At 46.3% G+C, this 17,206-nt stretch overlaps 1 protein-coding gene and 1 long non-coding RNA gene across 2 annotated transcripts in view; one reads left to right on the top strand and one right to left on the bottom strand.

Annotated features, from left to right (window-relative positions):
* Window positions 1-8,366, bottom strand: part of WWC2 (WW and C2 domain containing 2) — a 147,072-nt gene extending 138,706 nt beyond the window's left edge. Inside the window, exon 1 of the mRNA XM_040243024.1 lies at window positions 7,856-8,366. Within this exon, the coding sequence (XP_040098958.1) occupies window positions 7,856-7,986 (131 nt within the window). The 5' untranslated portion in view covers window positions 7,987-8,366. The remainder of the gene's footprint in view (window positions 1-7,855) is intronic.
* A 959-nt stretch (window positions 8,367-9,325) lies between these two features.
* Window positions 9,326-16,698, top strand: LOC120865706. Its single transcript, XR_005721486.1, has 3 exons — window positions 9,326-9,406; window positions 10,228-10,356; window positions 16,297-16,698. It is a non-coding gene; the product is annotated as an uncharacterized LOC120865706 (long non-coding RNA).
* Window positions 16,699-17,206: the final 508 nt, after the last annotated feature.

Genomic DNA, 17,206 nt, shown 5'->3' with positions numbered 1-17,206 from the left:
TGCCTGTTGGGAGACACAAAAAGATGGGTACAGTAGCAGGATACAAGGAGAAAACTTGGGTCATATCCAGACTATCAAAACACGGAAATGCAAATCAAAACCTCAGTAAGGAAATTCCCCAATGGTCCAGTGGTTAAGATTCCATGCTTGCAAGGCAGGGGACATGGGTTTCATCCCTGGTTGGGGAACTAAGATCCCATATGCTTCGAGGTGTGGCCAAAGAAAAAAAAAACAAAACCAATCACAGTAAGATACTAACTCTACTAGCTCATGTCCACTAGAAATGCTAAAAAAAAAAAAAAAACAAACACCCAAGCATTGGTGAGGATGTGGAGAAACTGGAACACTCACACACTGCTGGAAGAAGTGAAAATGATGCAGCTGCTGTGGAAAAAGATTCTGGCAGCTCCTCATGAAGTCAAACATACAATTAACACATAACCCGGCAGTTCCAAGTCTAGGTATTTTACCCAAGAGAATTAAAGACATATAGTCATATAAAAATCATGCACAAATGCTCATGGCAGCATCTATTCATAGCAGCCAGAAAGCAGAAACAGTACAAATGCCCAACAGCTGATGCATGGGTAAACAAAGTGTGGTATAGCCACACAACGGAATATCATCAAAGTCACAAAGAGGAATGAAATGCTGGTACAGGCTACAACATGAATGAATCTTGAAAACCTTATGCTAAACATGAGAAGCCAGGCACATAAGGAAATATACTGCATTTCTCCATTTATAATGTCCACTTAGGCAAAAAGATAGAGACAGAAAGGAGATTAGGGGTTTCCAAAGGCATCAGGGGTGGAGGAAGAATGGGGACGGAACTCTTAATGGGTACCAGGTTTCTCTTGGAGGTGATAAAAACGTTCAGGAATCACATAATGATCACAGTTGCACAACACTATGAACACACTAAAAGAAAAAAAAAACCCTCTGAACTGTGCACTTTAAAATGGCTAATTTTATGTGATGTTTTTATCACAGTAAAAAATAAATAGCTGGGGAAAAAAAACCACTAAAGACACTGAAAACATTCTGAAGCTATATATTTGGGGAATCATTTTTATCTATAACTTACATACATAGTCAGTTCAGTTCAGTTGCTCAGTCGTGTCCGACTCTTTGCAACCCCATGGACACCAGGCCTCCCTGTCCATCACCAACTCCCGGAGTTTACCCAAACTCATGTCCATTGAGTCGGTGATGCCATCTAACCATCTCATCCTCTGTCATCCCCTTCTCCTCCTGCCCTCAATCTTTCCCAACATCAGGGTCTTTTCAAATGAGTCAGCTCTTTGCATCAGGTGGCCAAAATATTGGAGTTTCAGATTCAACATCAGTCCTTCCAATGAACACCTAGGGCTGATCTCCTTCAGAATGGACTGGTTGGATCTCCTTGCAGTCCAAGGGACTCTCAAGAGTCTTCTCCAACACCACAGTTCAAAAGTATCAATTCTTCTGCGCTCTGCCTTTTTTATAGTCCAACTCTCACATCCATACATGACTACTGGAAAAACCATAGCCTTGACTAGACAGACCTTTGTTGACAAAGAAATGTCTCTGCTTTTTAATATGCTGTCTAGGTTGGTCATAACTTTCCTTCCAAGGAGTAAGCGTCTTTTAATTTCATGGCTATAATCACCATCTGCAGTGATTTTGGAGACCAAAAATATAAAGTCAGCCACTGTTTCCGTGCCTTTAAAAATCGCTTTCCTTTTCTTTATATTTCTGTGGTGATTTTTCCAATTAAAAGAGCTTTAGAAATGGATGAAGAAATCAGCCCAAAATTCAAATAGGAAATCAGTTCAACCAGTTTCAGTCCAGTTCATGGGACTAGGGCAGTACACAGGATCAGGGCCAAGTCTCTAGGGATCTACACTGCATGAGGGCTAGTGCAGTTCAAGTCCCACCTCGGCTCCATGAGGCTGGCTACACTCCTCTACAGCAGGGGCATGGTTTTCCTACAGACATCCAGGCAGAAAAAGTACCCACGTGCCATCCATAGGGCAACATGTCCAAGCCCCAGAGGCAGGTGGAGCACGACCCACCAGAGCTCACCCACAGGAAATTGGCTTGCAGGCCACGTATCACTGTGTCTGATTATGTAGCTCACAACTTAAGTGATTTGTTGCTAAAAATCAATCAATTGCCTATTCATAAATAATAGTCTTTCTTGGAAAAGGCAATTCTTGTCCTGAGAGTTCTAACAAAATTAAACTGCAATCTATGGACCAGTAAAATTCAGGGGAGAAATCTCAGTTGTGTACTCAGCAACCACAACTCACTCCAGCAAGCGTCACAGCCAACTGTTGAAAACAAGAAGTATTTCTGCTGGGAACTTCTGGAGGACAGCATAGTTATGTTTAAATTAGGGCTTCCCAGAGAGATTAAAAAAAAAAACAAAACAAAAACCTTCTAAGAACCTCTCCACACTTCAAATACCATAATCACTCAAATCACAGTAAGCACTTTGGCACTCAGAGTTGGACAAGGCCTGGAGAGGGACAATCCCCAGCCATCTATGACAAGGGCGACTGTGATCAAGACAGTTGGGGTTGATTTTGTGTTCTTTGCTCTCATAAGTAATTCACATATTTATGCTGTTAGTCAAAACGCAGAGGCTTAATGTTCTCATTATTTTTAATCTAACTGGAAAATCAATTGTCTCTGGTTGTTGGTGGTTATGGGTATAGTTTTTGAAAACCCAACAATAAGAAATTGGAAACGAGAGTAGCTCCACTTGCATTCTTTCATTAACTTGACAAACTTTCTTCATCGGGCTCCCCAGGTAGCTCAGCGGTAAAGAATCTGCCTGGCAACGCAGGCGATGCTGGTTCAAGCCTTGGGTTGGGAAGATCCCCTGGAGGAGGGGATGGCAACCCACTCTGGTGTTCTTGCCTGGGAAATCCCATGGACAGAGGGGCCTGGCAGGCTCCAGTCCATGGGGTCACAAATTAGTCTGACATGACTTAGCGACTACACAACAACAGAACCAATGTGCATTTAACACCTACCAGATACAAAGGACAAAGAGAGCAATATTGAAGAATTCACACTCCAGCAGTAAGTTGAGAAAAATTACTTGCTTTGACTTTGAAAGAAAGATAACATAGAGTTTCCACAGAGCCTAACCAGGTGCTGGTTAGGACGGGTGTGGAGAACCAAAGGTAACTTAGACACTGGTGATACCCAGCTGACATCCTTTTGCTATACCCGGCTCCCAATCCCCAGGATTTTTTCCCACCAGTCAGAAAGCACAAGTTGCTCAACGTCTGATGCAAGCCATAAACCAGAGATTATGGCCCATCAACCCGTTTTAACATAAAGTAGCTTTGCCTGCATGCGTGCTAAGTCGCTTCAGTCGTGTCTGACTCTTTGTGACCCCATGGACCGTAGCCCGCCAGGCTCCTCTGTCCATGGGATTCTTCAGGCAAGAATGCTGGAGTGGGTTGCTGTGCCCTCCTCCAAGGGATCTTCCCAACCCAGGGATCGAATCTGAGTTCTTAGTCTCCTGCATTTGCAGGCGGGTTCTTTACCAAGTCGCTTTATGTGGTGATAAATCTTTTAAGTTCAATGAGACAAAGTTACTGTAACATCCAATTCGAGGACAGAAAATGAACAGAATTCCCCTGGGAGTTTGTAAAACCACTCATCCTGGCCCTGATGTCTGTTTGCCTTAGCCATCTACTCCTCCAAGAGGCAAATAAATCCAACATTCCACCTTTTTCTCCTTCATTGAATAGGAGAAAATGTGGACTAGCTTTTTTTTTTTTAAAGCACCGGGCCATTTGGCCATGATCTATGACCCACCATAAACACCATTTGGTGTGGTCAAAGGGGGCCTATGTTGAGCAAAATAAGAGGTGAGTTAGGGTCAGACTTGCAAAAGAACAGTTGGTCCACTTGGGGTGGGACGGGTTGCCAAGGAATCATGGACACGGAGGAGAAGTTTTCCCCGGTGACTCGGGGAGGGGGAAAGGAAGGGCAAAGTCAAGGTTGTTACAGTAAAACTGTAATCTATTCACATTGATATGGAGCCCTTAACTCTTACCCAAACTGAACTTCTAACGTGCTCAAGAGAACATTGAACTGCTAAGTTCTAGCTGGACCAGCTCTGTGGTTCAGTGGGGTCAGCTTGACGGGTTCCCAGCCCACACCCCAAGGCATTCACCCTGTGTGGTGAGCTCAGGCATCAGAGAATCCTACATAGCTGACAGGATCCTCTGAAGACCAAGAAAAATGGGTCATGTGAAAATAACTTAAGTGTCCATCAACAGATGAATAGACAAAGACGACGTGGTATATATATATAATGAACTATGACTCAGCCATAAAAAAGAACAAAATTTTGCCATTTGCAGCAACGTGGACGGACTTGGAGGGTATTTCACTAAGTGAAATAAGTCAGATAGAGAAAGATAAATACTATATGATATCACTTATACATGGGATCTAAAAAAATACAAGAAGCTAGTGACTACAACATAAAAGAAGCAGACTCACAGAAGCAAACTTGTGGTTACAGTGTGGAGGGGTGGCAACACAGAGCTGAGAGAGTGAAAGGTGTAAATTACTGATGTAAGACAGGCTGACAGAGGTACTGTAGAACATGGGGAATATGGGCAATACTGTGTATTAACTATACATGGAAGCAACATTTAAAAACTGTACAGAATGGAAAAAAAATTATATAAAAGTAAAAAAGAAAAAAGACTGGTCAATCAGCCTAAAAAATCAACCTTAAGCAAAGAGGTTGTGCTCCACGCAAAGACCGCTGAGCATGTAAGTCCAGAGGAATGGCAGAGGACTCAGACTCTACAGTTGGGCTCTGTGGCTGCAAATTCCCACTCACATGTCACAGCAATGGTCCCTGTGACTCCATTTCCCCAACTGTGACTGGAAGATAAGAACGACACCCACCTCTCAGGACTACTGGAAGGATAAAATGAGATCCCAGTTAAAGAGCTTAGTGCGGAGGCTACCACACAATAAACACTGAGAAAATGTGTGTCAGAACATCTGTTCTTTCCAGGGCTGCCCTGAGTGACCAATGGGTTCCTGAACTGGAATGACAACACTACAGCTACTCCTCTTTGGCTGGGCCCTCATCATGGGCACCCAAGATACCCTATGGGGCAGGTAGTATGATCTTCATTTTAGAGGCGAAAAGGCAGCTTCCGAGGGGTTCAGATACTCATCTGAGCTTTTTTTCAGCTAATAAAGGTGGAGCAATGAGAGCTCTGATCATATCACAGCAGAGTCTGCACTGTGTCATCAACCTCCAAAAGCTTAAAAGCATTTAAAATAATACTGCAATATGTTAAAATCACCATTGATTTAATAAAATTATGTTCCTGTGAAATCCCCCATTCTTCCTCTAAGATATCTGCATAATTACCTCTGCAATCAGAAATACCTTACAGATTCTGGTAGACCATAAAAAACACAAAATTATTTTTCTGGACATAAATATGGGTAAATAATCATAATGGCTTTAAAAGTTAAAAAGTACTGCAGACCCACAGTTTATCAAGTCACTTTTCTTCCAGGATTTCTCATTTGATCCTGTAAAAAGAAGGGGCACACTCCAATTGACCTGTATGATACTTCTGCCCACGTTTGCTAAGTGTGTAACAAAACTGCCCACAGCTTCCTTCAAATAACATCTCCGACCATCTTCTACACTAGTGAGCAAGACCGTATAGACACTTCATTGCCCTAAAAGAAAATACAACCAAATTTAAACTGAGTATATCAGCTCTGACTCTGATCTTGCAGAATATCTTTAAAACTCTTATTATTGATATCCAGAAATATTTATAAGCAGTCAGATTTATAAATACTTAAAGGTACAACAGCTTCAAGAAAAAGTGGAATAATAACAAATCACCTTAGTCAAAACTGTTTGTCCCCATCAAATGAAGTGGTTACACATTTCCTGAAAACAGAGTTCATGATAATTGTTAATCCATTAACAATTTAAAATAAAAGACATGCTTAACTTGTTTAAGAAGTGGTGATAAAGATAAGCCAAGCCATATAATTTTACTTCACCTTCTATTTGCTTTACCCAGGAATTACCTAGTCTTGTAGTCCTTATTAGTAAACACAAGAGAGATGATATTAACAAATCATGTAAACTGAAGCAGAAGAGAACCTCAAATGCCTAAATATTTCAAGAATGCATTGAAGTTTCAATAACCTGAAACTCCAAGTATCAGAAAGCAGAAAGAATGACCCTACGACTGTTAAAGTCAAGTATTTATACAGGTGCCTTAAAAGCCACTGTTGGGTGCACACCATCATCACTGACATTTACTATCTGTTAAGTAGTTTCAAAGTGCAATAACTGGCTTGGAGCGTGAAGTTTATGACAACAGCTAACACGCCTGGAGAGACTGTGAAGGTGTGATGCTTGTCATAACTTTCATCAAGCCAGTAACAGGCAACCAGGGTGGAGCAAGACGCGACCTCAGCACAGGTGTCTTTTCTCATTTCAAGAGGGAAACCTAAACTGATACCTTCATGGATAATTTAACAAGGATTGCTCCATAAATTTATAATGCCACTTGTGACTTTCTTATAACTGCTCTTTAATAGCATTCAAAACCAATATTCTTAGGATAAAAGTAACTGAGAACATAAAGTAAGAATAACACACAAAGGTGGAAAGAAAATTCAGAAATGATAACCATCTAAGATTTGGAATTTTCCCTAATGGTATATTATTTAAATTTATAAGTAGGAATATTTCCTTAATAGACAGTTTACAAATTTACTATTAGAAATCTTTCCTATGATTCTTCTAAAAATCTAACTATGAGACATTTTATTTTTCAGGGTGAAAAGAAAGATGGAAGAGAGAAACAATGTTTGTGAACATTCACCTAAACTTCAGCTCCTAAACTTCTTAGAATGTCATGTTTTTCCTCTTTGCTTCTGAGCAGGAATAAAAAGTGTGTTAAAAACTTACAGGAACACATGCTAAGCTCAAGTCCGCCAGTTCCTCAATAACCAAGGTTCAGTTCTACGGTTCATGTCACCACTTCTTATTTCAAAACAGAATCTGTCTTTTCAAGATCTGGGAGGCAGTTCAAGTATTCAGGTGAAGATAAACACCAGGCAGCAAACCCCCACACAAGCGTCTCCAGAATCTGAGGGGCAAAGTCAATTGCACCCACCAGCCGGGTCCAGCGGGGAAGGGCGCCCGGACCCCCTCCACGCCCCGGGCCTCCGGCCTGCTTGCGGGCGCGCCCCGGGTCAAGAAGTGCACTCGAGGCTGGAAGCCAAGAACGGCCCTCAGAGATGCCACAGGTGGCCTAGCCAGTGGGTGACCCCCCACCTGGCGCTCGGGCCTTCCTCCTCTGGGAGGCCCCGGGCCCCGCCCCGCCACCCAGGCCGAATGTGCCCTCCAGCCTCCATCTGGTCAACTCCGGGCGGAGGCGGGCTCCGAGCAGGGCTCAGGTGGCCCTTCTGGGTCCGTTAATCAGACACAGAGCTCGCCCAGGGCATCGATCCTACCCTCGCCTCCGCGCCCCGAGCGTCTCAAGGTCCCGGGGCGCTGGGGTAGGTAGTGGCCAAGGGGGAGCCTGTTTGCGGCGGCTCTCCGCGGGCCCCTCGGGCCAGGGCGCCTGGCCGGGCTGACGCAGCCCCGGCTCGGGCGGATGGTCCCCGCGCCTCCTCCCCGGGACCCCTCCCGGCAGCACCCCCGGGGGCAGGCGACGCCCCGCGCGCCCCACGCCCCCCGCGCCGCGGGCGCCGCCGCTCGGCCGGGTCTCCCGGACAACAGCCGCCGCCGCGCTCCCGAGGCAGGTCCCCGCGCCCGCCCCCCGGCCCGGCCGCCCACCTGTCCCGGGGGTCGATCCAGCTGGTCCTCCGGGTGTTGTGATCGATGTAGAAGACCTTGCCGTCGTAGTCCCTGGCCTCCTCCCAGCCCCGGGGTAGCGGCAGCTGCCCGCTCCCGGCCCTCCTAGGCATGGTCGGCGGCCTCGCCGGCGGGCGGCGCCTCCATAGGGGAACCGGGCGCGGGACGCGGCGGGAACGCGACTGCCCGGGCCCGGCCGCCGCACCCCAGATCCGGGCGCCGGCGAGGGGTGGGGGCCCGCGGGGCTGCGGCGGGGGCCACGCGAGGGGACTGGGGGCGTCTCAGGAAACCCTGCTCTCGGCCCCGCCGGGGATCAGTCCACCATGTCTGCGTCGGAGCGGGCGAGCTAACCCTCCTCCGCCTCCTCTTCCTCCTCGCGATCGCCGCCGCAGCCTCCGCCTCTTCCTCCTCCTCCTCCCCGTCCCAATACGGCCGCCGAGGGTCGCGGCGCCCAGGCTGCCCGAGTCGCCGCCGTCTGGGCTCGGATCCGGGAAGCTCGGCAGAGCGGCGGCCGAGGCGGCGACGGGCTCCTCATTTGCATGCTATTAGCATGTGCCCGCCCCTCAGCACGCCCCTGACCCGCCCTCACCACCCCTCCAGACCAGCCCCGCCCACCGCCCCGCCCCCCCGCCCGGCTCATCTGCATGCACATTCCTCGCCGCCACATTCCAGGGCTTAACCCTGCCGCTCCCGCAGCTCTCCGCGCGGGCCTGGGCGCCGGCCGGAGCCGGGCGTCAGCGGCAGCGGGGGAGGGGAGCCGCGGGCCAGGTGGGAGGGAGGCGGACGGAGGAATGCACGGCTTGCTGCTTCCTCCGGACTCCCAAAGTCTCCCTACGGCCGAACGCTTGGGGTTTATTTATATTTTAAGAGTTTCGGGACGGGAAACTAACGAGAAAGCGCCCCGCAGCCCTCTCCTTCCACCTCTTTCCGACTTCCAGGGAAACTACAAGACTTTGCCCGAGAGGAAGGGGGTGTGAGGAGGCTCCCTTCGGAAGCAAAAGGTCCCAGCAAACAGCGAGGGCACAAAAGGGTCCCTTGCGAGGCGCTCCGCACCCCCTCTCGGTTCCCCGGGCGGTTCCCGTGGCGAGGGGTGGGGTAGAAAGTGTGAAAAGCCCCGCCGGCGCCGGAAAGCGCGTCCGGGGCCCTCTGCGAGGGCGCCTGGCTCCTCGGGAGCTCCGAGGGGCCCTGCGGGCCTCGCGGCGGACAGCGAAGGCGAGTCCCGAGGTCCGAGAGCGCCGCGACCCGCCTTGCCCCCTGGGGGCCCCCGCCGGGAGGACTCGGGCCAGACCCGGAGAAGCGGCTGACCACCCCGCCCTGGTCGTCGTCCACGTCCGCTCGGCCCGCGGGGCCCCGCGCTGGACGTGCCCGCCCCGGGCATCCAGCCCCTTCCGTCCGCCCCCGCCCCGGGAAGTCCCCGGCCCCGAGCCCAGCCGCCGCCCGGGGAGGTGTGGGCGAGCGCGCTGGAAGGAAACCGCAGCGGCCCGGCCCCTGGACGTGTCCGGGAAGGAACGCGGACTTTCTCTCATTCCACAAGTATTTATTCAGCAGCTACTACGTCCTGGTCGGCCCGGACGTCGGGCTCCGGGCTGGACTGGGTCACGGGCAGCAGGCCTGGCAGGGCCCGGACCCACAGCATTTGCGCCCCCCAGCCTTTCCGTCTCGGAGGGAGTCTCCCAGTCCCCCAACTCCTCTCCAGCCCGGCCTACACCACCGTCCCCACCATTCAGAGTCTTCCGGGTTACTGAGCAGCTGCTTTTATAGTGGGGGGCGGGGGCGGGAATCAAGGAAGACCCTGGGGATCGGTCTTTCACCGCTAGATGTGAATTCGCTTAATCCTGCCGCCTTATACGTAGACTTTTTCCCACCTTGCGCGGGATACAGCGCACAGCAAAGGCTTTCGGGTGGGGGGTCGGGGGGGGGGGGGGGGGGGGTCTGTAGCCGCGTCCGCCTCCCCTCCTGAATTCACCCAGGGGTAAGGAGGTCAAGTTAATTGAGGTTCCCCAGGGCGCGGAGCTGCCCCTGTTAGTCTGGCAGCCACCTTGGAGGTGGGGACGGCCTTTGGTCCTCTAGGCCGTCGGGGCGTCAGTGGTCCATCTCCAAGGAGGAAGAGGTTGGTCCCGCAGAGTAAGGATGGAGGCTCAGGGGGCTTGGAACAGCTTCATGGTGAGGACTGGACCTGCCTTCTCGGGCGAGGGTCTTAGAGGGGTTGTATCCGTACCTGGAGCATCTGAGTAGAAACTTTTACCATAAGACACTCTAGAGAGCTCAGAAGGTTGCACTCAGGAGCTACCCTAGGGTGCAGGAGGCAGGGAAGGTAGCCGCCCAAGATGAATTCACTTTCTGTATCTTTCTAGGTCTTCCTCGTGTACACCCAGGAAGCCAGGCTTCATCGGTGACAAAGGGAAGACCCCGCTTGCTCCCTCTTTCAGCCTCACTCCATTCATCAGGAAGTGATCCCACGGGCAAGCTTTGCCCTATTCCAGGTGAGATGGGCCATCCTAGTGTGTAAGCTTAAGGTTATACTTCTGAATGCTGGGGAAAAGATAGGACTAAAACTAATCTCTCACGCTACTGAGTAAAGGAGAAGCTTTGTTTTGGACTGCTCTAAATTGGCCCATTACCATGGTCAAAATTTGTGTCATGGTATACTATTAATAATAACATCATCTGGCGACCCAGCCAAGCCATTCTTTAAACCTTGCTTCCGATATGCTTCCCTCCCCTAAACAGAAAACATGTTTTATATTAAAAATGTCTGCATCTTGCTATCAGAGAAAAAAGTGACACACTTTGCCATGGCCACATTTTAGTTTGTTTCACCGGGATAAACTACAGCTTGATACTTCTCAGTTAATTTCAAATTTGATAAGCTTTCAGATAAGTCAGTATTCTTACCCAACTTCTAAAATGGATGAGGAATCCAAAATAGCATACAGCTGTCAATGATTGTTTATTGTTCCATAAATCTAAGACTTTGAAAGTGAAAGTGGCTCAGTCTAGTCTGACTCTGCCCCTCCTGTGGACTGATTATACAGTCCGTGGAATTCTGTAGGCCAAAATACTGGAGTGGATAGCTGTTCCCTTCTCCAGGGAATCTTCCCAACCCAGGGATTGAACCCAGGTCTCCCACATTGTAGGTGGATTCTTTACCAGCTGTGCCACTAGGGAAGCCCAGGACTTCAAAAAGGGACCCTAAATAGACAAACAAAACTCGAAAGCATTTAAGAGACAAGCTCACTTCTTCTCCCCTCCTGCGTGGTACAAGGAACATTTGGCCACACGAAAGCAGTTCAGATGATAGGAAAGTCACCCCTCTGCAGGGTTTTTGTCTTGATCAAGTTTTCACTCTGCTGTTCTGAGTTCACTCAGTTTACATAGTACCACCCCTTCAGAGAATTCCTAGGGGTTAAGACGAAGACTTTTCATTTTGTTTACATTCACATGTGTAAAAATAAAACCAGCCTGAAGATGATCCACTGTTTTATAGATGATACGTTTAGATTTCATTTGGTTCCAGTTCAGAAGGACGATACTGTCTCTTGCCCCAGATCCCAGATTATTCCAGTTTTCTGGCCTTCAATTCCCTTTTCTCCTAGCTTTCCAATGTTCTTGAATACTGATAGTCGGTGGGGATGAGCTGCCATTAAACAAAGCTCCCATGTCAATGTCCAGATCCTGGGTGGCAGGAAATTGAGTGGTATCAAAAACGAGAGTGGAGAGTGAAAATTATTTCAACAGAGGATTCCTTATCTCTATCCAAATTGAAATACATGTTTTTAGTCCAGTATATATGCATATTTAGCAATCCTAGTTCTACGATATGTAAAATCAGTTCGTTTTGGCTGCACTGGGTCTTCGTTGCGGCGCCAGGACCTTCTCAGTTGCGGAGAGTGGGGGCTGCTCTCTGCTGCTCTTCTCACTGGGGCGGCCTCTCTTGGTGCAGGCAGCTGTCAGTAACAGTGGCACATAGACTTAGTTGCCCCGAGGCATGTGGACCCTTCCCAAACCAGGGAAAGAACCTCTGTCCCTTATACTGGCAGGTGGATCCTCACCCACTGGACTACCAGTGAAGTCCCTCAGGGCTACTACTTTACCTATAGATAGTTCCCCTAGATTTGCAAGAATGTTCATTGTAGCATGCTCGATAATAACAAAGCTGCAAAAATCACCACTGTCCGTCATTAACGGACTAAGCAAATGCATTATCCATATTCAGCGGGCATTTAAAAAGCTTGTGTAAAAATGTGTTTGCTGATAAGGAAGGATGCCCAGGATTCTTTTTAATCCAGTATATATACATATACTGGAAGAAAAGTAAGGTGCAAAAGACGCTTGCTTGTAAGGAATTCATTTATATTCTTTCTTACATAATGAAAAAATATAAGGTTCCATTCTCCTTTCACCATCTTTAGTTTGCATTTTTCCCCATTCCAACTTTATAATCCATGAAAAACAGCTTTTTTTTTTTTTCTTGCTAACTTCATTGGAGATGGAGCCAGTCATAAAATTCAAAGAACACAGTCTCGTGTATGCTTCCTTAGTGTCAAGGGGAGCATTCAGACAGTAAATGAAGAGAGTGGGGGCTGTTGGAAAGAAAGGTCTCATCAAAGCAGTATACATGACGAAAATGATTGGTAAGGCAAACGGATGCAGTTGAGATGCGAGGACATGATTCCAAAATGGACCAGCATGCAGGGACAGCAGGCTTACAGAAGGACATGGGTGCCGGAAACTCCAGGCTGAATCTGGCATGCAAGGACCCAAGACTGGCTGGAGCCATCTAGTTAGGAGGCTGGTGTGATAGTATAGGTATGAGAGAGATAAAAGCGTGGATTAGAAATAAAGTGAGGAGGGCATGAAAAGGAATGATCCGGCAAGAATTTGCTCCTGATTAGATTAAGTGGTGACTAGACCAGAAGGAGGAACCTGGTCCGATTCCAAGATTTTAGGCCATCAGGAGAGACTCAAATAGCTGAAATAAATGAGGAAGTCCAAAAGGGGATCTGATATGGGCTTTGATTTTTAGAAATTAGAGATACTCCAGGAGAGAGTTAAAGGTCAAGACTCAAAAGGTCAGGACTGCGAGTGTATCATTGAATGTTGCCCATCCGAAAATTCTGTAAAGGGCTAAGGATTTGGGACAAAGTCTTGGGAAGGAAATATCCAAGTCTAATAGAATTAAATAACCCATCTGTAATCCTGTGTTTGGCCTAGAACTCTTCAGTAATTTGATATGATTTAGTTTATTTCTTTGTAAAATGTGGTCTCCATTTTCAAGGATGTGTGTAAGAATTCGTTACTGGCTTGTAATACATCTCTGAATGAATTATTGTTATAACCTTTATCGTTAAGCTATTGAGTCAACTCACGTGTAGGACAAGAGGAACTGGTTTTGAATATTTTAATATCCCCTGTCTCTCCAGGAGATCAGGGATTATATAAACTGGAACTTCTAAATAAAGAGAACATTTTTTCCCCTAGATCGAGCTAGTGACTTTTTTGTTTTTGCTTTTCTGCATCTGAAGTGTTAAATAACATCTCTATCTCTATGAGTTATTGTGAATAGGTAACCCTAACCCACAGTTCCTAAACGTTATTGTTTGGACAGTCCTTAAAAAGACAAGCATATGAGGGACTTCCCAGGTGACCCAGTGCAGGAGGTGTGGGTTCAGTCGCTGGTCAGGGAGCCAACTAGTGCAGCCAAAAAATAAAAAATGTAAAAAAGAAAAAAAAAAGAGAGGCATATGACCTTTTAAGAATTCCCAGTGCCAGGCCAAACCAGAAAGCTCAATTACCACAGCCACTTCCCTTCCAGTTAATTACGATACCAACACCTGAGACAGCAACAATCATTCCAGCTCAGTAGTAAGCAGCATCAAACAGGTTAGATTTTACCTATTTCACTGCAGATGGAGAGCCACATTGAGCAAACCCCGTGATTGCTAAACTGATAGGAAACATTTAATAGCTGTCTCATTAGCGCAGAGGAACAAAAGTTCAAATGACATGTTTGTATGTGTGAGGCACTCAGAAGGGACCTCTTATATGCTCTGTGAGGTAGATTGTTAGAAGAATGTAAATATCCATTTACATTCTTCCTTACATAATAAAATAATGTAAGTTTCCATTTTCCTTTTACCATCTTTAATTTGCATTTTCTCCCCGTTCCAACTTTATAATCCATGAAAAACAGCTTTAAAAGATGGGATCTGGGACTCCCGGCTTCCAATGCAGGGGGCTTGGGTTCGATCCTGGTCGGGGAACCGAGACCACAAGTGCTGTACAGCAGGGCCAATAAGTAAATAAAGAAATAAAATAAACGATGGTATTGTATTCCCTCATCCCTATCTTTTAAAACAATTTTATATCTCCTTTCCTATCCCTCTGGATTTTCCACTAAAATCTTTCTTTTCTACTTATTACTGATCAGTCTCTCTTTCCCCACTTCATCTTCTTTCTTCATCTTAGTTCTTGATTTCCTGATGTTGACTCAATGCTGTAAATTTGGCTTTGAGAAATTAACTACAATATAATCTTCCAAATTCATTTGATTTGTGGATTTTCAAATTGAATAAAGAGAAAAAAGGTCTGTGTATAAAGCATGTTCAAAGAAATAGATTTTGCCAATAAGCATGTGGAAAGGTGCCCAACATCATTAAAAGCCAGTGAAATGAAAACTAAAACCACAATGAGAAATATTCATGCAGCTGGTGGTGGTGGTGGTTTAGTCGATAAGTCGTGTCCGACTCTTGTGACCCCATGGACTGTAGCCCACCAGGCTCCTCTGTCCATGCGGCCACCACATTGGCAAAAACTTAAATGTAATAATGTCAGGTGTTGGGAAGTATGTGGAGCAACAGGAATTGTCATCAGTGACGGGTGGGAATGCAGATTGCTATAGACACATTTTGGCCATATCTAAGAAAATGGAGGATATCCACACATCCCATGACCTACTGATTCCATTCCCAGGTGTATCCCTAGAGAATTTCACACATACATGCATCAGAGCCATGTACCAGAATGTTTAGGGCTTATTATTTACAATAGCCCAAAAGTGAAGCATGCAAATGCCTGATAAAGACTGTAGTGGATAAATATATCATGTGGTTTGTTTAAACAACACAATAGAGCGATGATAAAAGGATCAACTATAGCTACACAAGAAAGAACTGATGCTGAAGCTAAGGCTCCCGTATTTTGGTCACCTGATGCAAACAGCTGACTGACTATTGGAAAAGTCCCTGATGCTGGGAAAGATTGAGGGCAGGAGGAGAAGAGGGCATCAGAGGATGAGATGGCTGGCTGGCATCACTGATGCAGTGGGCATGAACTTGGGCAAACTCCAGGAGATGGTGAGGGACAGCGAGGCCTGGCGTGCTCCAGGCCATGGGGTTGCAAACAGAAGGACCTGACTGGGTGACTGAACAACCCCAACAAGAAGCAAGAAGCAAAAGAATTTGTTCAGAAAGATTTCATTCATATAAAGACCTCCAGGGAAGTTCCTGTTTTTATGTCTTTAAATATGTGGAATATTGTTATTACTGTTGTAATAGTGTTATTTTAATTTTTAAACAATAAGAAATTGGAGCCATTTACTTCTTGAGACATGCCCAAGACAGTTGGATTCTTTTTATTTTGAAAAACGTGAAAACTATAGAAAAATTGAGATAAAATGAATACCTAGACTGTCTTCTAGATTCACCAGGAGAATAACATGTTGCCACGTTACTTTTATGTCTCTATCTATAGATAAAGATTTTTTTTATTCAACCATGAACTGCAGCACACCAGGCCTCCCTGTCCATCACCAATGCCTGGAGTTCACTCAAACTCGTCCATTGAGTCAGTGATGCCATCCAACCATCTCATCCTCTGTCGTCCCCTTCTCCTCCCACCTTCAATCTTTCCCAGCATCAGGATCTTTTCAAATGAGTCAAGTTCTTTCATAAGGACATGAAACTAAAAATAAGGACATTCTCTGCTATAGCCATAGCATTATTATCAACCCCCCCTAGTTAAAATTGATATAATGAGTATTAGTTAACATACAGTCCATACCCAAATCTCTCTGATTACCCTAAAATGTCCTGTATAGCTTTTTTTTTTTTTTTTAAAGAAAAAAACAGGATGCAGTCAAGGACGTCATGTGGCACTGAATTGTCCTGTCTCTTTCATTTCCTTTAATCTTGAACATCCTTCTGCTTTTTCTTTTTTTTAGATTTTTTTTTTTTAATGTGGACCATTTTTAAAGACTTTATTGAATTTGTTACAACATGGTTTCTGTTGTTTATGTTTTGGGTTTTTGTCCCCAAGGCACGTGGGATCTTAGCTCAGGGATCAGGGGTGGTTAAGACTAACCACTGGAGTGCCAGGGAAGTCCCCTTCCTGGTTTTTATTCTTTAAAAATTCTTCTATGACAGTGATGAAGAGTCAAGGCTAGCAGTTTTGCAGAATATCCCACAGTCTGGTTTTTGATGACTTCCTCAAGATTCAGATGAAAAGTCTTGTCAAGAAAATGCCACGGTTAGGTTCATACTTCCCACCTCATCACATCAGGAGACCTCTGACGTCCTCATCGGTCCAGTGCACGACCAAGTCACCCAAGGTGGTGTCTGACAGGTGTGTACGTGATACCCGTGTAAAGGCGTCTTTTCTCCTCAGTAACTAGTAACCATCTGTGAGGTGATACTTGGAGACTACGTGCATATCCTTTTCCCAAACAAACCTCTCACCCGCTGGATTTGGCATTTATCCAAGATCCATGCTTCAGTCAGTTCAGTCGCTCAGTCACGTCTGACTCTTTGTGACCCCATGGACTGCAGCACACCAGGCCTCCCTGTCCATCACCAACGCCTGGAGTTCACTCAAACTCATGTCCATTGAGTCAGTGATGCCATCCAACCATCTCATCCTCTGTCGTCCCCTTCTCCTCCCACCTTCAATCTTTCCCAGCATCAGGATCTTTTCAAATGAGTCAAGTTCTTTCATCAGGTGGCCAAAGGATTGCAGTTTCAGCGTCAGCATCAGTCCTTCCAATGAATATCCAAGAATGATCTCCTTTAGGATAGACTAGTTGGATCTCCCTGCAGTGCAAGGGACTCTCAAGAGTCTTCTCCAACACCACAGTTCAAAAACATCAATTCTTCTGTGCTCAGCTTTCTTTTTTCCACGCTTACATATATCAGTTATTACACTGATGGTTCCAAAATGGTGTGTGTTTTCCCTTCCATTTATCAGCTTTTAAAATCTGGCCCTATTTTCATTTTGTTTTTTAAATGTTCACGTTGGCTCTTTGTTGCCGTGCACGGGCTTTTCTCTAGTTGCAGAGCA

The sequence above is a fragment of the Oryx dammah genome, unplaced genomic scaffold, assembly GCF_014754425.2.
Source record: "Oryx dammah isolate SB20612 unplaced genomic scaffold, SCBI_Odam_1.1 HiC_scaffold_7, whole genome shotgun sequence".
Taxonomy (NCBI): Eukaryota; Metazoa; Chordata; class Mammalia; order Artiodactyla; family Bovidae; genus Oryx; species Oryx dammah.
The sequence above is the reverse complement of the archived record's forward strand: the minus strand, read 5'-3'. Positions and strand labels throughout refer to the sequence as shown.